At 35.3% G+C, this 23,938-nt stretch overlaps 1 protein-coding gene across 3 annotated transcripts in view; it reads left to right on the forward strand.

The window, feature by feature from the left end:
• Positions 1 to 23,938, forward strand: part of FMN2 (formin 2) — a 183,907-nt gene that overhangs the window by 13,101 nt on the left and 146,868 nt on the right. For all 3 annotated transcript variants that reach the window (XR_004593074.2, XR_015731460.1, XM_034428275.3), the window contains exons 2-3: positions 11,106 to 11,272; positions 18,208 to 18,355. Coding sequence is in view for 1 of the 3 variants with exons in the window: in XM_034428275.3 (XP_034284166.2) it covers positions 11,106 to 11,272; positions 18,208 to 18,355 (315 nt within the window). In the remaining 2 variants the exon portion in view is untranslated. The remainder of the gene's footprint in view (positions 1 to 11,105; positions 11,273 to 18,207; positions 18,356 to 23,938) is intronic.

Consider the following 23,938-nt stretch of genomic DNA (forward strand, 5'->3'; position numbering starts at 1 on the left):
CACTGCTCCCCCCCCCCAAATCTGGGTCCGCTTACTTTTCCCTTTCCTGGCAGCTGCTCTCAAGTGCATCTACCTAGCCAATGTAAGCTTCAAATGGAAAGCTAACAAAGGGAAGCTTTCTTAAGGTTGACCAAGAAAGGATATTCTCTTTTTCTTGGGGGTGATGAGGAAGGGAAAAAGGAAACCAAGCTTCTTGCAAGTAGGGGGGGCATCAGGAGCCCATGCACCACTGAGCCTAGCCAGTTGAGGCCTTCTGGCCTGCAGCAGGTTTCTTCACGACAATGGGCATAGCCTGCTGAAGCCTTCCAGGCATGGTGGGACAGAGAAAAGCCTCTGACAACCACAACAGGGAGAACTGAGATTGTGTCAGTGAGCAATGCACCTACGTGGATGACATGGACTCAATTGTGTTCATAAGTCAAGAAGTACCTTTATGTTCATAGTTTGGGCAGCAGACTCCTCAAATTTTATTTTTTCCTCTCTTACTGTTTCTTTGCATTTCTGTTACTAGAGTTTAAGCTCTTTTTTGGTGGGGTTTTTTTTTTTTTGCTTTTTAATTAGGACAGAACTTCTGCTGTCTAAATGGCTCTATTAGCTTCCTTTGCATCTCCCCTTCACATCAGCTGTCATCCATAAACAGGGATGAGGAAAAAATAAAAGATTTGTCAGGCATACTCAGCCACAACCATTACAAAATGAAAAGCTTATGTCTGTTCTGCCCAAATCATACATAACCAGCTCCTGTCTGGGAATAACAGGTTTTCTTAGTGGATCACAAACTGAACAGCATTATACAAACTATTATTACAAATTATTTCTTCAATAATTACAAAAATATTTAAAAAAACAAAGAGGCTGTGCAATGTTTAGTTTTGGAGAAGCAGAGGGGTTTTTTTTTTTTGTATTTGTTTTTTACCATTGGGTGAACTTTGTTGGAAATCAGCTGCTTCATTGTTTTTATCACATACACAGAAGCTATTGAAAAACCTTAAGGTCAAATCCATCAGAATGTGTCTGTGTCTCTATATACAGATGGTAAATAGTGTTTATTTCCCTCTTCTTTTTATATTTAGAATTATAAATATAAAACAACTAAGGATAAATGATGGTATTCAGTTTGCTTCTTATTCAGTGCTCTTTGTTCTAGAGCAAAGCAAGTATAATCAACCACAATATTTTTTTTAAAAAATTGGCAAGTCAGTTGTCACTGTTTATATCTCTTAGTAATCAGACTTTAAAAATCTCTTACCAAGCTTTATCTGGTATTTTTGTGGGCTTTATTTCCTTGTCAATTATCCAATGTAAGGCAATTGACTGTGGGATGGTTTTTTTAAAAAAAAATCTTTATACAGTATTCAGGATTGAATGACTTGGCTACTAAATGCACAAATCCTTCTATGAAACTAGGAAAGGGCAGAGAAATGGATAGCGAATACTCATAATGGTTGAAAGAATTTCAATTTTTTTTTATTGTGTCTTGAGAACACCCAAGATAGTCAGAAGTGTTTGGGGCAAAATAATATACATTGTGTTGATTAGGAAAGGCACATTTTCATTTTCTTTTTTCTTTAAATCCCCCTTCTATATCATAAAAGGAAAACTCCTGTTTTTCACAACATATTTAACATCCACATGTTTGGCCTGGACATTTCTATCCGAATACAAATTTTAAAAAATCTACTCTGCAAGATGTGGAAGTAAAAATACAAAGAAATGTTTGTTACAGATTGAACTTTACAGTATCTATTAGTTTTCCACTATAATTAAACAGATGGTGCTATAGGTCTCGCCCATCCATTAAACAGATTGTACATTTGTCCCTTAATTGTATGCTGAACTACTGAATATGACTGCTATTAACACTAGGGATATATCAGTGTTTCTGATATATTTTACTGTGTTTTGTAAAAACACACTGATCCTGCAGTTCAGTCACCTGATATTTCTAACAAATTTGTATTTTAACCAAGAAATGAATCAAATCAGTAATTGCTCTGAGTGGTATCAAACTGACATTCTTTGGAAACTTTTATATAAATGCAGCCATTCTTAGAAGTTTTGGCAAAAAGTCAAAAATGCTGTATCATGGTCAGATTTGCATACTAAATTTGTGAACAAAGTTGTACAAAGGATTTACTTGTTTAAGAAATAACACTGGCCAATATATGTCTTTCAGCAACAGCCAGAATTTAGGTGTGAAATTTGGATAGAAATAAGTGAGTTCATGGATTTAGAAGTTAAGTATGCTGTTTGCTGGATATGACACATCCACTTTCTCTCTTAATGGCATTTAGATTCTTTATTTCAGCTTGAATAAACAGTTACATCATATGATCACATTGCTGAACAAAAATAAAGAAAAGGCTGTTTGGGGGATATTTTCAAAGAGTTTGTTCTTCAGAGCTGAATTATCCATCACAGCTATTTTTAAAAAGACAGAATCTGGGGATGGCAAGAAGGAACATGTTTAGTCATTGAGGCTATTCTTCAAAAGTCTGGTTCTTTATGAAGGGCAGAAATGTAACACATTCAGTGAAAAAAGAAGAAGCTAAACTTTCATATGCTTCATGATCTCCCTTCGCATAAAGGTTGGCATATTGACATATTCAAATCCGCTCCGAGGAAACAACCTGCTGTGGAGTCAGTGCTGTGGAAAGATTTTGACTTCCATGTTACATAAACCAGCATTGTACAATATTGCCCTTTTCTTGGAAATAGTCCAAGGAAAGCATCTGCCCTCAGTCTATTCAGTCTCTTAAAACAACAAGTGGAATGAGAATAAAACTGAATGGACCTGAGGGTAGCCCAGCATCCTCTGAGGGGGAAAAGTATAACCAAATAAACTTTTAAAATCCTAAAAATTCTATATTAAGCTTTGGCTTGTGGCGTTTCCTAGTTATTGTGGTAGCCATTGGAAGATGCTCCTGTATATCCTGTATTAAAAGAAAGGACTATTAAAGAACTTTGCACAGCTCTATTGTCTGTGGGGAAAAAACTCTTGCTTCACTGAAATTGAATTATACCTTATTGTAACCATTTTCCAAGCATGTACAATAAGTATATGTTGAAGTTTGATAGTTATGGACTACAACACAACTTCTTCACAGACTCCAAATAGGAATGGGATCCCCACAGGCCATATTAAGCAATACTGTACAGTATGTATGTATGTTTGCATATGTTGTACACATACATATGCACATGCATATACATATACATTGTTAATGTTTCTTGAAGGATGCTGGGCCCTCACTTACAGTGCAAAAACTAGAAGTGAAACAGCTTAGTATCTGCTCCACATAGCATCCAGTTTTTCCCCATGTATGTGATTTTTATTTGATAGTGAATCTTCTTTTAATTTTTGATATGATATAATGGCATAGGCTTTTTTGTTTGATTGTTTAAAAAGTTCGAAAAAAGACAATAATGACTTGCTGCATCAAATAAATTTGTATGTTGAATTTTACTAGGTAGGAACCATATTTTCTGATTATGCTGAAAGACAGTAAAAAGTTACACAGAGCCTGATGGATAAATGTGAGAATAAAGGGAAGACACCTTGCTATTTCTGTTTGTTTTGAGTGAAATTCAAAGTAGTTTAAATATGAAACTATTAAAGAGAAATACTTATATTATTGCTTTGTGGAAGTCTAGTTTCTATTTTCTTTAACATGTGGCTGACTTCCATGACAATGCTGTTCAAATTATTGAATTAAGTCCATTGACTGTATTATTAAGACTGATATCGCACAATTACAGATCAGTGGACTTCTGAAAATCATCAAAGAATTACTTCTAAGACTTTTGTGCAGAAGAAGAAAACAGACACACTAAATTATGATTAATTCGGAATGAATAATGATTCAGATATTTTAGTTTTACTTCTGATTGTTTTTATTCTGCTTATTGTTTGCATTTTTAATTACTATAAGCCACCCAAATGTTATTTACACAGAACTAAAGGAAATGATTTTAATAAATAAAGCCCATACTATGAGAGCTTCTTGTATGATATATTTCAAGGACACTCTATGAGCCAAGGCCTATAAATATCTGCAGGTCAAATCCAACATGATTATTGAGAGGAAAGAATGAGGTATTATCCTGAAAAACTGCCCTAAGTGCTTTTGAGAATGAGTCAAATGAAGGAATACCCATCGGCTACAATAAAATTTAGTAATGGGATCTAACCTCAGTGTAACTGCAGATATTTATTTACTACTTTGCAACCAAAATGGCAATCATTGTTTAGCCAGCAAAGAATTATTTTAATTTCTTGCGAATATGTACTTGTGAAAGTTCAGGACACTTTGAATACAAGGTCTTTTTGTGAGATAGGTTTAAGACACTAATTTACATGGTAATAATCTCTTGACAATATTAACATCTGTATGGCTGTTCCATTAGTCAACATGGAATGAGTTACCAGAAAAGAATTGTTCCTTATATGCTGTAATGAAAAATAAGCAAAATAATATGTTGAAGCAAATCTTGAAATGGACAGCTTGAAAACAGGACTTTCCAAATTCAGTGCAATTGCTATTTGCTATTACAGGAATTTTCTCAGATTAGTTGATTAAATGCCATCAATTCCATGTCCACTTTTAGTGACTGTATAGACAGACTTCCTCCAAGTTAATATGCCATCAATCTAGCTGTCTAGGTTTCTCAGTAGTACATTAATTGCCTTGTAATGAATCCATTCACCTTGTTTTTAGTTGGGTTTTTTTATTTCCTTTCCCTTTCCCAACATTATGAACTTTTCAAGGATTGAGACTTTAGGTAATATAATCCAAATATGATAGTCTGAGCCTGGTAATTTGTGCCTTGAGTGAGAACTTTGATTTGTTTTATAAACAATTCATTTGCTTTTCTGGTTGTGCTTGGTATACTGCAGATTCTTCTCGACTACTAACGTTCAAAAGTGAAAACACTGTTTTAGTTTTGTTCCTTCAAAGTCTAACTTTTGTTTCCACAAGTTATCGTATTGAAAATTATTGCCTGAACAATATTAATAGAGGTAAATAAAGAATATCACAGCTTCTGAATATCTTTCACAAAGTCTCTATTGCTGTCCTACTAAATGCTATTGTGACATATTTCTTGGCTATTAGATTATTTAGTATTGACAGTCAATCCTGAAAGGCCGAAAAACAGAATAATAGAATAACAGAATTGGAAGGGACCTTGAAGGTCTTCTAGTCCAATCCCCTGCTTAGGCAGAAAACTTTACACCACTTCAGACAAATGTTTATTTAATCTCTTCTTTAAAACTTCCAGTATTGGACCATTTACAACTTCTGGAGGCAAGTTGTTTCACTGATTAATTGTTCTAACTGTCAGGAAATTTCTCCTTAGTTCTAAATTGCTTCTCTCCTTGATTAATTTCCACCCATTGCTTCTTGTTCTACCCTCAGGTGCTTTGGAGAATAGTTTGACTCCCTCTTCTTCATGGCAACCCCTGAGATATCAGAACACTGCTATCATGTTACCCCTACTCCGTTCCAGCTACCGCTCTTTATATATATCTTATAGAAACAACCTATAACTTCTATGTCTTTGTTGTCCAGTTAGGTTGGTAGCTGTCCTTGTTATCATTACTTTGGTGGTCTTTATATTTAATCTTAGTTCTACTTTTTTCACTTTGTTCCTTGACTTTCATTACTGGAAAATATGACCAGATCATTTGGATTTTCAGTTGACATAGTATCGTCAGCATAGAATTATTGATGTTTCTTCTATTTTTTTTACATCCACAGTAATTTTCTTATCCATCTTGCCTGTATGTATTTATGTGTGCGTGTGTGTGTGTGTGTATACATCACATCCAGTTTATCAAAGGGGAAAAAAGTCCTGATACGTCATGTGACGCCGCCATGATGACATGAATTTGACACCCCTTATCTATAGGCTTGTATGCTTTCAAATTAGTCTTGTCTCTTAACAGCTATGAAGACAAGTCCCTGTAGTTTTCATGGGAACATTTTTAGAAGTGGTTTTCCATTGTCTTTTTCCTAGGTTGACTTAATGCCTATAGTAGAACTAGAACTTACAGTCTCCTGAATTTTAGCCCAATGCCATTAACTACTACATCATATTCCATACCTAAATTGAATAAATAAGGGGAAACTCTTGTCTCGCCCTCTTGTTAGCCTACCAGTCTATTTCATACAGGCTTTGGCTTCTTGTAGCTATAGATTTTACTTGAGGACAATGAGATGTTGTGGGATTCCTATTTTCCTAAGGACATTCCACAGCTTGACATTCTCATAATAGTGCTGGAGAATTACAGGAATCGGTTCCATTTTTAATAATATAATTTTCAAGCAAATCCCTTGTTTTTTGCTTATATATATAAACCCACATACCGCTATTCATGTGAAATTTTATAAAGGTTGATTATATTACATAGACTTTGAACATATTTTTTAGCTGAGAAATGTAATTTTTTAAAATTTGAATTTATAATAGTAGGGATGCAATTTCCACACAGGATGGTAGATGGTAGTGTTTCTCAACCGCAGGAACTTTCAGATGTTCAACTCTTAAAACTTCAACTCTCAGAATTCTAGGAGGCTGATTAATTCTGGAATGATGTGGAGTCCTCCACATCTTAAAGTTCCTGAGATGGAGAAGCACGTGTCTAGATCCTAGCATTCTTTTGTACTGTTCCTATTTTTCACATTTAGGAGTCTGACTATGTACACAAACCATGTATTTAAGGGATGTGTGTGTCTGTTGCTAGATTGAGAAGAAGAAATCTTCCATCTAGGGAAGGGCTATGCTTAGTTTATGAGCATATGTATACTAAATGTTTATAGGGCACATAATGCAAGAGCCTTGGTGGCGCAGCAGACTAAAGTGCTGTTAACTAGCACCAGCTGCCTGCAATTACTGCAAGTTCAAATCTCACCAGGCTCAAGGTTGACTCAGCCTTCCATCATTTTGAGGTAGGTAAAATGAGGACCCGGATTGTGGGGGCAATAAGCTGACTTTGTATAAAAAGAACACCACTTGGGGCCCCCGAAAGCCCTACTAAGCAGGTATATACAAAAGTATGAAGGCTATTGCTTAACACATTGTAAGCCGCCCTGAGTCTCCGGAGAAGGGCGGCATATAAATTGAACCAATAAATAAATAAATGCAGTGGGAGACAGGCCATATTATTATAGCAGACAAAACTGGATTTTCTATTGTTTTTCTTCCTGAGGTTATCAAGAGGGTTAAAATTCTATTTTAAGTTTCACTTCTGAAGCAACCCTTTTAAATGACAGAAATGCCCTAGCATTCATAAATTGCTGCTAAATTTATTGCAAAATATTAGTCTCAGAACTTATCTTTCATTAGGTTGTGTTGCATCTTCACCTATTTTAAAAACAATGCAAAACAACTGGTGTGTCACAAAATGCTCATTTATTTCTTCTTGTCCTTTAGAATGGTCTGCAGAGTTTAATCATTGAATTGATAGGTCAATATGTTTAAATTATTTGAAGAATCAAAAATGTCTGATTTGCTTCTTTTATTTTGTTCTAGTGAAAATACACTGGTATTTATATGTTGTTGTTGTTTTTAAAAACTTATCTCAAGCAGCTGTTTAGAACAATTTGTGTTTCTAAAATCATTAGGTAGCTTTGAATGTGACAGCTGATTATTTCAGAGCAAATGAGTAACTAATGATGTCTCCTGTGCATGTTTGGTTATAAATAAACCCTATTGTGTTTGGCAAGGTTAGTTCTGTAGTATGGGTTTAGGATTTATTGTCCTTATAAATGTATATTCTCTTGTATGAGTCAACTAAGAACTCTGTTACAGGGTTGCCTATAAATAGGAATAAGCATTAAGCGCAGTAGCATAGCAAACAATTGATAATCATTATTCAGTAAAGTCAATAGTTTCACTGGTCAATAGTTTTTTATTAAAGTCAAATCTTGTCGCTCTTTAGATATTAATGTTATATTAGCCTCTTTCCTGCTATCGGGAATTTTTCCATTCTATAAAACAATATTCATTGTTTGTTCTAAGGGATGTAAGAACTCATCTTCAGAACATTTGTATTAAGAAGCTGGCAGGCTCCCTGGACCAGGTACCTTTCCTGTTTCCTTGTACCTTTTTGATACTTTCTATGTACTATTCAGGGGTGAGTTCTACTTACCTTTACCCCACTGGAATATAAGCCAAAAATTAGCATTTCTGTTGAGGGCTGACTCTCCTCCCCTGGTAAGAGCGATCACTCGATACCTTAAAAGGTTGACGGCAATACGAGCCAGTTATATCAAGGAACATTTTATCGATTGTAAGAAAGATGAGCTCAGTTAGAGAGGAGTTATCCTATTTGGGTTATCTAGTCTTCTAGTCTTGGCAACTTAGCTATTGAAATTTGATATGGTAAAATTTTAATGTCATCTATCATATATTTTTAGATTGCTATTTTTGTAACTGTTTTATCTTTTTCCCTTTATCTTTTCTGTTTTGTTTGAAAAGGCCTTCGGGCTATTCAATAAACTATACTATACTTACCTTTACTACCGGTTCACAAAGGAAACTTCTGAGCATGCGCAGATTGTCTATGATGACATCTGGGTGGGTGGGCGGAGCTTCCCCCCGGTTTTACTAACGGTTCGCAAGAACCGGACCGAACCAGGGACAACCCACCACTGGTACTATTGCCATATTGTGTTTATGTGCTCATGTGAGCATAAACTGAACTTTCTGCTGACTAATCCATTTGATGAATTTGGGTAAATTGAGGTTTAATTATAAAAAGATTGGCAGACTGGTGAGTTAGCAGGAACCCTGTCATGTTTCTTGAGGGGGAGGCTCAAGAATGTCATTTCTTTTTTACTCTTTTAAACCAATACATCTGATTCATTTTTCCTAGGTTAGTAGGTGGGTTAGAGAACTTTGTCAGATTTTGCTGTTCAAAATCTTTCAACACGTGTGCATATTGTAAGAAAATATTTATTTTAGTACTTATTAGTTAATTTAATAATATATGACCATCGAACTGCACAGTAGAAGAAACTTTGGGTGGTGAACAAAGTAAAACCAAAGCCTTCCACTAAACCAAGAAAGACCAGATAAAACCACACCGAGGCTCAGTAAAATCACAAAATCATTAATCACATATACCCATAGCAGAGCTCACATACCGTACATTGGATGAGCCAGGTCTTCATAGCTTTGCAAACGCCAATAGAATTGGGGTTGGCTGCTGTACAGTATATTTCAGGGACAAGGTTTGAAGGATAATATGGATATTTAAGTATATATACTTTTGAACAGGTTTAAATTAAAATATGGAATAGAATAGAATAGATTTAACAATAAGTGTATGTAGAATTACATGGAGCAAAATTAGGACAACTTATATGTTTCTAGTTTAGTGCACATGTTCCTCTCTACAACTGAAAATGTTCATATAAGTTAATACTTTATGTCTCACTACAACTCACTTTTGAAACCTACCTTTACTTTTATTTATTAGATTTACATACTATTCTTTTATACACGATGCTCAAGGACATATGCATAGCAGGATCTTCTGGGTTGTTTTTTTTTTTTCTTAAGAGCCTTATGAGGGAGTTTTGTGGAGGACCACTTCGCCTAAAACCATACAGGGCAGCTGCACATTTTTTAAAAAATGGAAGTGGGAGTTTTCATTGCACTGTTGCAGTCACCACCTCATTTATTTATTTTTTTTAGCTTTCTGGTTACGGTTGGATTAGAACCTAGGTCTGCCTTCTTACGACCCAAGACCTAAACCATTATGCTTCTTATTTATGTACCAGGTTTTGTGTCAAAGATCTCCTCTTTATTTATTTAAGCACACATATTTTTAAATGTTGCTTTTTGTTAAGATGGCCAAGGGTAATGAAGTTAGATATATCATTATATATCAATGTAAACAGTTCCAGTTCATTAAGAGCTAAAATCCTGGCAGAATTCTATTTCAGTGCAGGAAAAGCATCCTTCGGTAGGTTGTTGCTATCACACAACCTCTCACTTCTAATCATACTCTTAAGAGCTTGGAAAGCTCAGAAAGGAGCTGGCCAGTAGAAGAAAGTTTCCCCCTATAAGTACAGCAATAGTTTGTGATAATTATACTCAATTTCTTTCTCTTCCTCCCTTACATTTCACTGCCAGGCAGAACTTTTTGGAATGTTTGTCTGTAAATAAGCTTGATGCTTCAATAAATCTTCCCAGATAAACAGTAGGTTATAGGTTAATTGAATGAGTCCTCTCCAACCCATCCCAGCCCCACCTCTATTGCAATACCTCCATATTGCCACTGTATTTTCCTTATATAGGTTAAATGCTATTTTACATTTAAGAAGTTATCTTTATAATGAAAAATTAAGTTTGTGTGGCAGCAATTTAATTAAGTTATGAAAAGGCAATGCTATTTGCTGAGCCCTTAACTACAGCAGAGCAAGCTGTGGAATAGCTTGTACAAGTAGCTGATATACTCCTCCAATCTAATTCCATGTGCCCATGACACATGCAAGAGATATAACTGAACTTTCCAAAATTGATGCTCTTAAAGTAGCAGGCTCGACAGTAGCAGGAGAGGTGGCATCCAGCAGGTTCTAAGCAGCTCTGGAAAACCGGTAGTGGAAATTTTGAGTAGTTCGGAGAACAGGTAAATACCACCTCTGACTGGCCCCGCCCCCATCTATTCTCTGCCTCCCGAATCCCAGTTGATCGGGAGGAAATGGGGATTTTGCAGTAACCTTCCCCTGGAGTGGAGAGGGAATGGGGATTTTACAGTAACCTTCCCCTGCCACACCCATCAAGCCACAACCACCATGCCATGCCATGCCCACCAAGCCACACCCACAGAACCGGTAGTAAAAAAATTTGAATCCCACCCCTGAGTAGCAGTTATGGTACCAAAATGGCCTATCCAAATCCAACATGGTGTTATCTAAATGATATTGAAATGATGGTGTTTGATACTTATCAAATAGAAGCATTTGAAGAGGTGTTTTATTCACATGTAGTATCTGAAGAGTTAGATAATATTTTGTACCTGTCAGGTTATGATGCTTCACAGATGGTGGTGGTGACTCTAACCTTAACTCATTAACCTTTTTTTTTTCTTCCAGGGCGAACTCTGCTAGAAAAGCTCTCGAGTCAGCAGGAGAATGCACCCCAAGAAGAAGCAGAGAAGCTTTGTTCTTGGATCATTGCAATGGGTCTTTTGCTCCCCTTCAGTGACTGCTTCAGAGAATCAAGTGGCCAGAAGGCACAACAAAGTGCACCAGCATTTGATGTAAGCCATAGCTTAAAAACTCGGTTCCATTTAACAGAGATTTTTGTTATAGTTTGCTCTTTTATGTTTGCATTCTGTTAAGTATTTCTTAAGGTACTTATTTTAGGTTGTCATTTAAATGTCTGTAAGATATGCTGTCCTTTAAAAAAATTTTTTTTTGTGCAATCTACTCCTATTTTTTAACCAATGTAGGCTTTTTCAGCACAGCTTGTTCTTGACTTACAACTGTAATCAATCCTGGAATTACGGTTCTAAGTTGTTATTGTCGTAAGTCGTGGCATCACGTGATCAAACCTGATTTTTTTTTTTTGAAATTTTTGCAGCAGTCTTTAAGCAAATGTCATGATAGTGAAGCAAATGCTACTAGTCTAAATACTAAATACTAAATACTACTAGTCCTAAATTGAGGATTATCTGGGTTTTCTCCAAATAGGTTTTCTCCAGAAAGCTCTGCTCCCAAACTGTTCTTCATATCTTCCAATATAATGTGCCCATCACTACTAAACATTTGGATCTGTCAGCCTTGCTACTGATCGTTGTCTTCTCTTTTTTTCCCATTTTTCCCCACCGTTCTAGAGTTTTCCACGAAGGTCAGTCTTTGTATAATGTATCCAAAGTAGGATAATTTGAGCCTAGTCATTTGTTCCCCAAATGAGAACACAATTACCCATTTCCTTCAGTGATCCATTTGTTTGTTTTCCTGGTTATCCATGGTATTCTTGGCAGTTTTCTCCAATAACAACATTCAAAAGCTTGAATGCTGTTTCTATCCTGCTTCTTCAGAGTTCCATTTCCATCTCCATAGAGTATCACATTGCCTGCACAATTCTGATCTTTGAAGGGATAGCCATGTAACTTGTATCTTTTAATAGGTTTCTGAACTTTGTTGTTAAGTTCTTTCCTAAGATCTTTATCTTTCTTGTCTTGGGCTTCACCTCTTGGCAATTTCTACAGTTTGTTCTAACATCCAATTTGTTTTCTTTTTTTTCCCCCAGCAGTCTTTTTTTATATTCATAAAATTTCTTTAAGTTCATCCCACAGTTTTTCTGGTTCACCATTGTTGACATACAGGATTTCAAGTGAATCCCTAATGTTTTCCTTGCAAATGGTAGTATATGCTCCAGACCATATTATGGAAACTGGTTGGCTTTCTTTTTACTTTAATTTTACTTGGAGTTTGCACATGAGCAATTTATAATCTGCTCCATAGTCAGCCCCTGACCACCTCTTAGCTGTTATAATTGAACTCTTCCCCTTCCTTCTACCAACAATATAGTCAATCTGATTGCTGTAGATTCTGTATAAAATCATAGTTTTGGTTGTTTGAAAACTGTGTTAGCAAGATATCAGCAGATATTGATCAATTGTTCTTCTGCTTTATTTCATGTTCCTAGGCCATGCATTCAATTATATTTAGTAAATTACTTAATGACTCAATGTATTAATTAAATGAAACCAACAAAAACAATTATAAAACAAAGATTACAGACATAACTGTTACTATCACATCTTATTTGCATTACTTTTTAGTGGTACCTCTCGATGCATTCCTTTTAGAAGTCTCTTTAGACATTAATTCAAGTAAATGAGGTTTAGTAGTGGATTTGGAAGTCATAGTAGGAAAACAGTAGTATAAGACCAGGCTCTGTCATCAATCAGTTGATTTTACTAACAACATAGATTCTCAGATATATACTTCGGAGCCATCTGTTAATACAAATGGAATGATAGAGGCAATCTAGACCGTAGAAGACCGCCCTGAATTCAGTACTACCCTCTATTTATTTATGGTACCTAAATAAATATCTGAAAAGAAGCTGAAGAAACAAAGGACAATTTAATTACAGTAGCTGTTGCAAGAAGATCACAGAGACTGACTACAAACAATGGCATGACAAAGTAGCAACAATGGTTCACTGGAATATCTGCAGGAAATACCATTTGCTTGCAAACAAGAACTGACCGCACCATAAAATAGACAAAGTAATGTAAAATGAAGAAGCTATTATAATAATAGTTTATTAAACTTGTATGTTGCCTGATTCTCAATGGTTCTGTCAGCTCACCATGTCACCATATCTTATCAGCTTTTGAGTTCCTCTTCCTCTTTAAATCACCAATGATTTAATATTATTCAGTTTGGAATTCTGTTGTTACTGAATACAGGTAGCTGTTCCCAGTAATATTCTTTGTTCAAGCATATGTATAACAAGACTATCCAAAGATCAATATATGCTTTTATTTTTGTTTTGTGCAAATAACTCATTCCATTGTTCCTTAGAATAGACCTATTGTATCTTGCCATATCTTTTCCAGCAACATCTTGCACACTGCCTATCCATCAACTGAATTTTATTATAACATATTAGATATCATAGAGTCATTTAAAAACAAGCCATCTACAGATCAGAAGTATGAATATTTTGTTCCTCTTTCTCTTCATTCCACTTTTTAGACCCATACACACACTTAAAAGTAAAAAATCAACATAGCAAGGCTATAAGTAGAATGCTCAAAGCATTCGCAAGACCTCTTGAAAATGGTTAATAAATGAGCATCCTGGTATGGAAGAGTTGGATTGATTAGAAGTTAAAGTATTGCTTTTTAATGGCAAATATTTCTTTTAGTCTTTATTTTAAATGGTTAACAAAGCATATTCAGTTAATTGGTAGGAAGAAAATGTCAATGTTATTTACCAGGCTGACTGCCTACAGGAAACATATATGCTTAGAAACTGAATTCAAGATATACTTAGAAAAGATATGTTTTTTTCAGGTAAAATATAAAATGCTTTCTTTCAGGCATTTAGTCAGAGGCAGACTGGAGTATTTGTCTTTAGCCCTTGGCAAAATTGGCAATTGGCAAAAATTGGCAAAATATAATATTTTAAAAGAAAATAATCTTTTTGGCCATAGGAAATAATGGAAGTATGTAGAAGTACATAGTAACCCATTTTAAATCCTTCAGTTGGCATTTTCCCATCCTAGGCCTATATCTCAACAGGCAGATGGATAACTTTCATTCAAAATCCAAATTTCAAGAAAAACAGAATTTGCAGCAAAAAAACCTCCAAACAATGCTTCAAGCAACAGCCTAAACTATCGTTTATTTTTAATACCATTTTAATATTCTGCCCTAAGGTCCTGAATGAAAGACAAGATAGAATACTAGCAAGCAAAGAAAGAAAGAAAGAAATTAACAGGACAAAACCCAAATAAATAAAATAATTTATCCGCACATCCTTAGTTCAGTAGGACAGCAAAGGAAGTCTTGACACTTTCAGTTGACAAAACAGAAAGAAAAAAACTTGGCAACCAAAATAAGACATATTTGTAGAAAATGCCCTATGAACAGGAGTTTGTATGCACACAGAAAAATCTCAGTATAGTAATCAAGAGCCTTGGTAGTACACTGGTCTAAGGCACCCTGTTATTAAGCTGGTTATTAAGACCAGCTGCCTGCAATTACTGCAGGTTCGAATCTCGCCAAGGCTCAAGGTTGACTCAGCCTTCCATCCTTTCTAAGGTAGGTAAATTGAAGACCCAGTTGTGGGGGCAATAAGCTGACTTTGTATAAATATACAAAAGGATGAAGGCTATTGCTGAGCACATTGTTAGCCACCCTGAGTCTCCGGAGAAGGGCGGCATATACATCAAATTAAAAAAAAATGTTAATCTTTGCATTTTGGGAGTTCCACACCAACAGACACATGAATTCAAGCTCAAAAACCATCCATAGCTGGCACAGACAAGTCTTTTTAAGGTATTACGTTTGGCAGCAGATGTCTGTGGGCAGTCTGTGCATATTTTTATGTCTAGTTCATCTCAAAATTCTATAATCTGCTGTGAAACGAAGACACATTTCTTGCTGAAAGGCTCCCTGAATCTCAGTATCTATGTGGTGCACTCACATTCTGCATTCCTGCCTTGGAGATCTGTGTGAGCCTTCCAGAGCGAGCAAGATTTCAGATGTTGCATCAAGAACTGAGAGACACACGTGTGAGTCATGTCATTCTCCTTCTAATATGGGATTTTAATGACAGGAACCAGTGACTCATCCCAGTTTTCCTGTCAACTGAGTCACTGACAGGCTCTGAGAAGAGATTTCATGTCTAAGGAACAGTATCCACTTTTCTGAACATTGAGCAAAGCACTGAAACTATCAGTGGTATGGACATTGAAGGTTTCTCTCCAATTGCTTGCAATAAGAATATGACTGCAATAAGAGCATGTCTGTTTTCTTGTCTTTCTTTGCTCACAAATAGCATAGAAGAGAACTTTCTGGATAAGTCAAACCACCAGACCATGCTTAGCATCATCCCCAATGCTGGTGCATCTCTATTTAGGGATTCTGTTCTAATCTTGTTTTGAAATATATTCTTACTTTGGAGATAAGCAGGGACATTCTGAGAAACTTTATTTTGCAAAACTTAATTCTACTCTCAAAATTTACATTCTTTGTACTAGGTATCAAAACAAATCTTGGGAAGGCTTTGTGAAATAAACATACGTTTCAGCAGGATGCACTGCTAAATTGTTCTGAAAGAAAATTATCAGTGGTATGGACATTGAAGGTTTATCTGCAATTGCTTGCAATAAGAACATGACTGCAGTAAGAACATTATCTGTTAATCAAAAATAAATGTTTTAAAAACCAAGGAGGCTTTTTGGAAATGTCATTGTTCTTTTGTTATCCCTGGCACTTTTTATTATTAAAAAAAGAACTGGAAAATATTCAAGAAACTTCAAAGCAAAAGAAGAGAAAATAGAATTTCTGGTAATACCTGCCCTTTAATTTCCCAGTACTTTTTATTTCCCTCCCTCCCTCCCTCCCTCCCTCCCTCCCTCCCTTCCTTCCTTCCTTCCTTCCTTCCTCTGATTAAAATTCACTGTAAGTTCCTTGCAACTGTTCCAAGTGATTAAATGTGAATTGATTTAATTCAATTTTCATCACATGTGACTCTTAAATTTTCCTTGTTTGGGGATTTTCCAAGAGCTGAAACTGTTGTGAACAGAGAGCGTGAGGAGTTAAAATATCTGCTCTGAACTGCACTGTAAGATTTTAGTTGCTACTTACTTATTAATAAGATGAGCCTGCCTACGTCAGTATAGAAACAAACAAGATAATAGCATTCCTATAATTCAGCTTGGAGGTCTCATCTGGTTTGCTCTTAATGTAAGTACTCTACGGCTTTAACTGATAACATTGCAGTTAACAATGTAATTTCCTATCAATAGGAAGTAACTGTTTTTTAAACTAGAATAGAGGTAGATCTGTGAGAAAATTAGAACTGTTTGGTTGAATGTAATGAGAGAAGGCAGTAGCTGTATTGATTAGAAACTGGATGCACTCTCCAGATTCTGCAGGCAAATTGGGTGCCTCGCCCTTGTAAGATAGCTCTGCAGTTTTAAACCAGAAGCTGACATCCTTGTGAAAGAGGATATATTACATACATTTTGTAAGCAGCTGTTTCCTGAGCAATTAACTTGTAAGGCTACTCTGCTTAATAACAAATGAAAAGTTTGTATTATTACGATTATTGTGTTATTGTTGATATTGAAAGTTTTAAAGAAAAACTGGATGGTTCATATATACAGTATATATATATTCGGTAATTTGACAGTAGCAATAAAGAACTTTCTTTCCTTGTAAACCAAAATGACTTCTACAGGGGTATCAAAGGTAAACTTCTATCTGATTTATCAAGATAAAAACAGAAAGGAAGACATAATATATAAATTTCATAGTTAAATGTTCAATTTTTCTGATGAAAGACTATATATATGCTAATATCGTAAAACTGTAATGTTGCTATATTGTATTAAGAATTGATCATTTTCTTGCTTTATTTGCAGCAGCTATGCTGGGTTTTGTTTCAAAAACTTTTTGTACGCATGAGCATGAAAGAGGTTTTACAAAGTATTTCCAAATAGCCGTCAGTGCTGCTGGACAAGGAAAATAGAAATGGGCTATCATGTGAATTTCAAAGATTTATTCAAAGATAATTTCTTTCCAAACGCCAGATTAATTTATAAAATCCTTTAAAATATCCCAAATAGGGACTACAGGGTTGTATAAAGGGAGGTTTTTTTTAAGATAAATGTGTATAGTATATTTACTGATCTTTCCTTTACAGTGATACACAAGGTACTTGGGATATAACACATTTTCAGAAGCTATTACAGAAATAATACTGTTACAGCTTCGATACTTTTTAAAGTACTTATAAATTTATAAATTACAGTTTTCAGCTTTGGTAAGTTAAATTAACAAATCTTATCATGGCAACTTCAGCAAACAAGCTGACCAATATTACACTTAGTCTAATATGCCATCAAATTTGGTCAAATCCTAAAATAAAGTTGTTATACACAATTTATGCTTTTTAAAGGTCAATAAAGAGTTCGTTTGAGATTTTCTATTCCCAAGATATTTTCCATAGCAACATGAGGATGGCATCATGTTTATGAACTAAATTGACTAGGCTAACAAACAACAAACAAGCAATTCCTTTAATTGCTTCTGAGTTCAGTGTGTGCTGGCTCATATACATAATTTAGTTTTAAATGTTAAGATATAAGTCCTCTACCCTGTTCACGGATAATTCCCCTGAAGTCTTTCTTCATACAAGATCAAGATAATCTTGTTTGTACAACTGAGTTCTCCAGAAACATTGACTTAAAATATTTAATTATATATTCTGATGTTATTTATTAGGCAGATATAAAGGTGGACTTTTTAATACTGATAACTCAGCAAATATAGAGCCACGATTTTTCAAGATTTTTTTTAAAAAAATAAATTCAATTTTAGGTTTCATGAAGTAAAATGTGAAAACAAAGTTTGGAGCAGCACTGCATTGTTAAAAGCAGACGAGAGATAATAGCTTTGAAAATGCATAATGTTTGTATTTTATTTCTGTCTTGTAAATAAAGCAAGATCAACTTTATACTTGGGCTGCAGTCAATCAACCCACTCATTCATCAGATTACACGGAAGGAAGATTTCCAAGAAGAACTCCATCAGTTTGGCCAGCACCAAAGCCTCCAGATGAAGAACAGAAAGTGCATCATATAAAGAAAGGTAAGTGGATACCAGTACATGGAAGTGATGTCAGTTACTAACAAATCTTTAAGCCTTTTATTTAAAGCCAACATTTCTATTAATTGGAAGTATAAAAAAAAAAAGCCAATGCTATCTCAAAAGTTCTTCCTGTGAAGAACAATATGAGGAAGGAATGCTGTAGATGCTGCTTTGAGCTTCTGGATGAAAGTTAGTTTTGTATTCACACACTCCAGATTATACAATATATTTCACACGACACTGTGAAATTAATTTCCCATGATTATTTTCCACTGGATAAACACTATTAATTTTGAAGCTTCAGCAAAAACAAAAAAAAAAAATCCTTTTAGGGAGAAGGTTTAAGGGTCATAATAGCAATTTGCCAATTTTCATTACTTTTTTTAAAAAAAGCTTAAAATACTTTCTGAGATAATTTGCAAAACAAACATCAACACAAAATAAAAAACAGTATATTTGTCATTGTTGCATTGACAACCTATCAAGAAGTATCAACTTATTGGTGGGTTGTTAATGGATGAGGGCAGTGGTGGGATTCAAGTAATTTAACAACCGGTTCTCTGCCCTAATGATTTCTTTCAACAACCACTTTGCTAAACTGCTCAGAAAGCTAACAACCGGTTCTCCCGAAGTGGTGCGAACTGGCTGAATTCCACCACTGGATGAGGGTAGAGCTGAGTTTCCCCAATCCCGTTTCACTGCTCCAAATACGGTACCTATTTGGCTCTTACTATTGGCAAGTGCATTTTATCTTTCTCCACTTTGATTTTATATTGATATCCTGTTTTTGTCTAAAGCTGGAAAATTGCTTGAGGTGCAGTTAGAGGTGGGAGAGGGAAAAGAAATGGTGAAGGAGAAAATTATGATGAAAGGATGAATATAAAGTTGAACAGAACTTTTTTAAAATTATATTTTTAAAATAATATATCAGCAGTATCTAGCTGAGTAATGGATTTGAGGGAAATGATTTTGGCATTCTTTCTTTCTGCTTCCATTTGGAGGAATAAATGCATTTGAGACAACTATATAACAATGATTTAGGTAGAGTCACTGAAATGAGTGCTGCTTAGAGCAGCAAACAGCAGGATTGAAAGTAATGACCTTATGTTTCAGGTTTTGTTTGCTTTTTAATGATATTTTTGGAGAAAAGTACTGGACTTTTTATTTCACCCTTTCTATCAAGTGGTGTTTTGTGTCTGGACATCCCCATATGTAATGGCACTTAGAACATTTGAACCCAAAAGCTTCGAAAGTTTAACTATCCCTGATATGGAGGTTGAAATCATCTTATATATACTATTACAGTGTAAATTTTATAGAGACATTAGGTCAATCTACATTGTGCCCCTAATAGATAAATTCCCTAGGTGGCCAGATACATTTTACATGAACCTTCTCCTTTAGGATTTAAAACCATTCATTATGTGTGCAGTATAATAGCTAAATTTTATGTGGGTATAGTAGAAGTAAGATATAATTAAAGACTTGTACCTTTGTTTTAAATATTACTTTTGGTTTAATACATCTTAACTGATTGTTGGTGAATATCTAGTTTTTATTCTTACTTTACATCTGTTATTGTTTTAGATTCGTCATCTGGGCAACAATGATATTAACATAGCAATAGAAGAGTTAATGTTATGTTCTGTAATTTACTTTGCTAGTTGTTAGTACATTTATGTGTTTATTTGCTTCAGTCTAGTTTTGTTCTTTTAAATGTTGCTGGTCATTGACCAAATAAATATCATTGATTGATATGGCCCTTCCTGTAGTGATTTATAGGAGCATCAAGCTGTTGCCATGGTGGTAAATCAACCAACGCAGACAGGTTACTGTATATTGGTCCACCTTAATGGCTGTCTGAAGTTACAAATCACTAGTGTGGCCCTGCTCCTGATCTTAGCTAAACTGTACTTCCCAGATAGCTTCCAAAACTCATCACATGCATTTTTCCAAAGCCATCAGTAGCAAAGACATTAAAGTAATAGAAGAAAAACTCAGTTTATTTATTTATTTATTTATTTATTTATTTATTGAATTTCTATACCGCCCATGATTATACATGATTAGCAACATGGTTTGGTTTTGTTTGGTGTGGTTTCCATTGGTTAAAAATGGAATGCTTTTTTTTTTGTAAGACCCTTGATGGTGACTGCTGCTTCTTTCTTTTCTTCCTGCCCATAGTCATTGTGTGAGATGGATAGCTGTATACATTGTACATATAAATAAGTATATTAAAGATAATCGTGGATAAAGGATCCTAAGAAGAACAATCAGTATTAGTACTAATTTATTCAAAATATAAAATCTTACTTTGCAAAACAAAACTATTTTATTTATTCCCCTTAAACTTCACACTCCCATGATAGTCCATATAGGCTTCCTACCTTCATTTGCTGAAATTACAGCAAGTGATTTGTAAGAACAGTAAAAACCTCTTGGGGGTAGGGAGAGAAAAGAATCACTGAAAAAGTTTATCTACCTTGAAACAAGTTTCATTTTGACCAGGCCTATAAAGACTTTCAACCTTCCACCTGAAGCTCACCTGAGACTTTTGTGCCTGTCAGTCTTGCCTCCTGGTGACTTCCTGGACAAGTCCTTGCAGTTTTTTTGGCAAGCGGTGTTTTTTAATGGTTTGTCTAGTCCAAGGCTGTCAAACTTGCGGCATCACATTGTCATCATGTGACATCGCGACTTTCCCCCCCTTCACTAAGATGGGGGTAGGCATGGCCAACATGAGTTTGGCACCCCTGATCTAGTATTTTTCCTAGGTTTGAGAGTGCATAGGATTGAATGTGTGTGACTGGCCCAAGTTGTTTTATGCCTGATATAGGACTAAGCTCACCCAATACCTTCACTACTGTAATGCACCTGTGCTACTGACAACTAGGAGCTGTTAGCTCTTGAATTGCTTTGTCCTAGAACTTCTTAATCAGGGAATGAGATATATGCTATCTTGCAATTGCCATTATAGTCTCTGTCAATTAGTTTTAGGATGAAAGTGTGTATTCTATGTATTCGATTTGCCCCTGGCATTTAAAGAAGCTAACCATTCCATGAGCTATCATTTGTTCAGTTTTTAAAAATTCATTACTGATTTTCAAATACTGACTCTTCCCAGTCTTAACATCTATAGAAATACATCTAGTGCAAGTATTTTCTTGAAAAGAATGCTTTAGAACGTATGTTGATGGTTCTCAATTCATACTGCTTTCCTCTGAGCTGCTAAATGCTATGTTTTCATTTACATTGAAAAAAATACTCAAATATCTTTGAGCAAATGTATCCAATTTTCTATTTAGGCTAATGAAAGTGAAATTAATCGCCAGTACAAATTCTTTGTCTTCCAAATTTGTGCATGTGTGTGTATATACAGTACCATAGAGTACATACCTAGGTTAGCCTAAGAAGAATATTGAAAATAGCAGGTTAAATGGAGTGGAACACAAAGCAAATTAAATCATTGTCATCATCCTTCCTGTAAATTTTCTTCAACCCCACAAACCATGTCTATAATATTTATTGTTGCTTCTCTATGCACAAATTTGGTAGGTATTGCCATACTACAGTTTTAATACTTTTAGAAGGAGAAAAAGGCAGATCAAGATCCTCTTTTCTGATTTTTTCCCCCCATAGCTACTTAGATAACCAAGGGAAGCTTGGTAACACAAACTGGATTTGCTGCCCAGAATCAATCGGATTAGATGGACGGCTATAGAAATGGAGGAAATAAATCATTCAATATGTTGAAAAGAGTAACATATTGATTTATCTCTTTAGCTTAATATACTACACTCCACGGACATTATCATTTTAAGACTGGCTGCAGTGTAAATGTTTCTGCATAGAAAGATTTTTTAAAAAGCTCCTTACTGCTGGGAATACAGTCTGGGAAAATGACATATGGACTGAGTGTAGCTTAAGTCATCAGCCAGCTAATTGTAGCAGGTGCATCCCTGTTTATATTACTCTAGAGCTCTCTTCTTTACCCCATCATTAAATACTTCGGATTTTATGGTTGTGGGAATAGTGGGGCTTTTTAAAATAATCAGTAGAGTAACTTTAGACATATGATCTTCCATGTGAATTTAAATTACCTTCATTATGTAAGTATTTGATTCTGCTGTATTCATTATTTCAATGGTTTCCAAAGAAGAACATATTCTTTTATTGCAGGCAAAGATACGTACTCCTGAATTCCAAAAACAGGAATACTTGTTACAATGTTGTTTCTGCCTTACAGTACCAGTCAAGAAAGATTCCACAATGGTTTCTTCCTAAAATAGTTATATCATTCACTTCTATCCTTCAGCCCTTGTCACTTGCTCTTGCCCCAGATACTGTAGGTAGAACTGACTTCTCTTACTCTGGAAGTTCATGGTATAGATCAGCAATCTTCAACCTTTCTGGCTCTGTGGACTGGCTGTGGTGGCAGCGCCCGTGGGCAGGACGGGATGGTTTCACATGTGCAATCTAATTCCATGCATGCAAGTTCAAATCTCACCGGCTCAAGGTTGACTCAGCCTTCCATCCTTCCATGGTCGGTTAAATGAGGACCCAAATTGTTGGGGGCAATATGCTGACTCTGTAAACCGCTTAGAGAGAGCTGTAAAGCACTGTAAAGCAGTATATAAGTCTAAGTGCTATTGCTATGCACAAATGGAGCTTTGTGACCTCACCAGCCATTTGTGCAGCCCAGTTCCCAATGAGCTGTAGCTGGTAGCAAGCCACGACTGGAGGTGGGGGATACCTGGTCTCGAGGAAAAATCAGGAATATCAACACTTCTTTGAAAGATGAGACCAAGTTCATGATAGAGTCCAATTTTTTTTTCTAGAATTCTTACCTCTAGTATGGGGTACTAGGATGTATAATCAACAAGGTTGTCATGACATATAACATACGTGAAAAGACATGAGTGTGACATGGAGGAAGGCAATCCTGCCCCAAGTGGTACTACAGTTTGTTAAATATGCAGCTATGTGCAGAAAATTTGAAATCCTCCCCAAAATAGGCGAAAAGATGTTTTTTTCAATACTGATGGGAAAATTATTCTAATTGATAAAAATTCACTTTCACTAGAAATGCATTCTGCAAAGAGATTGTACATAGATCTAAATGCAAGCCTAAAGTTTTTCCCACTCAGTAGCATCTTTGTTGCACTGCTCATTTTGGGGATGCAATTCTTGATGAAATTAGAGAACTGGTTGCTAATATTTTAAAAAGACATTCAAGATACATTTTTGTGACCTGTTTTCTAATTGTTGACAGTTCTAATTTAATTTTTAATTGATATTGCAGTATGTTTTATTCTGATTTTTTGTTTTGTTTTATGGAATACTGCCATCAGATTATGATGGTCAGCAGTATAAAAATTAGTTATAAATCATACAGTTTGGTGCTTACATGTTCTGGGGATTTTTTTTTTCAGCCAATCTCTTGCAGGTCAGCTAAATGTTTCAATCCTTGTACTATTGACCAGTGTGCTCTTTTAAAAGTACATTTAACTGCGCAGTATTGATTTTAATTATTCAAACTGAATCAAGCACTGAAATTTGCTTATTGGTAAAAATTACTTTGTGACT

Source organism: Pantherophis guttatus, chromosome 1, assembly GCF_059756535.1.
Source record: "Pantherophis guttatus breed Tessera chromosome 1, ASM5975653v1, whole genome shotgun sequence".
In the NCBI taxonomy this organism is placed as follows: Eukaryota; Metazoa; Chordata; class Lepidosauria; order Squamata; family Colubridae; genus Pantherophis; species Pantherophis guttatus.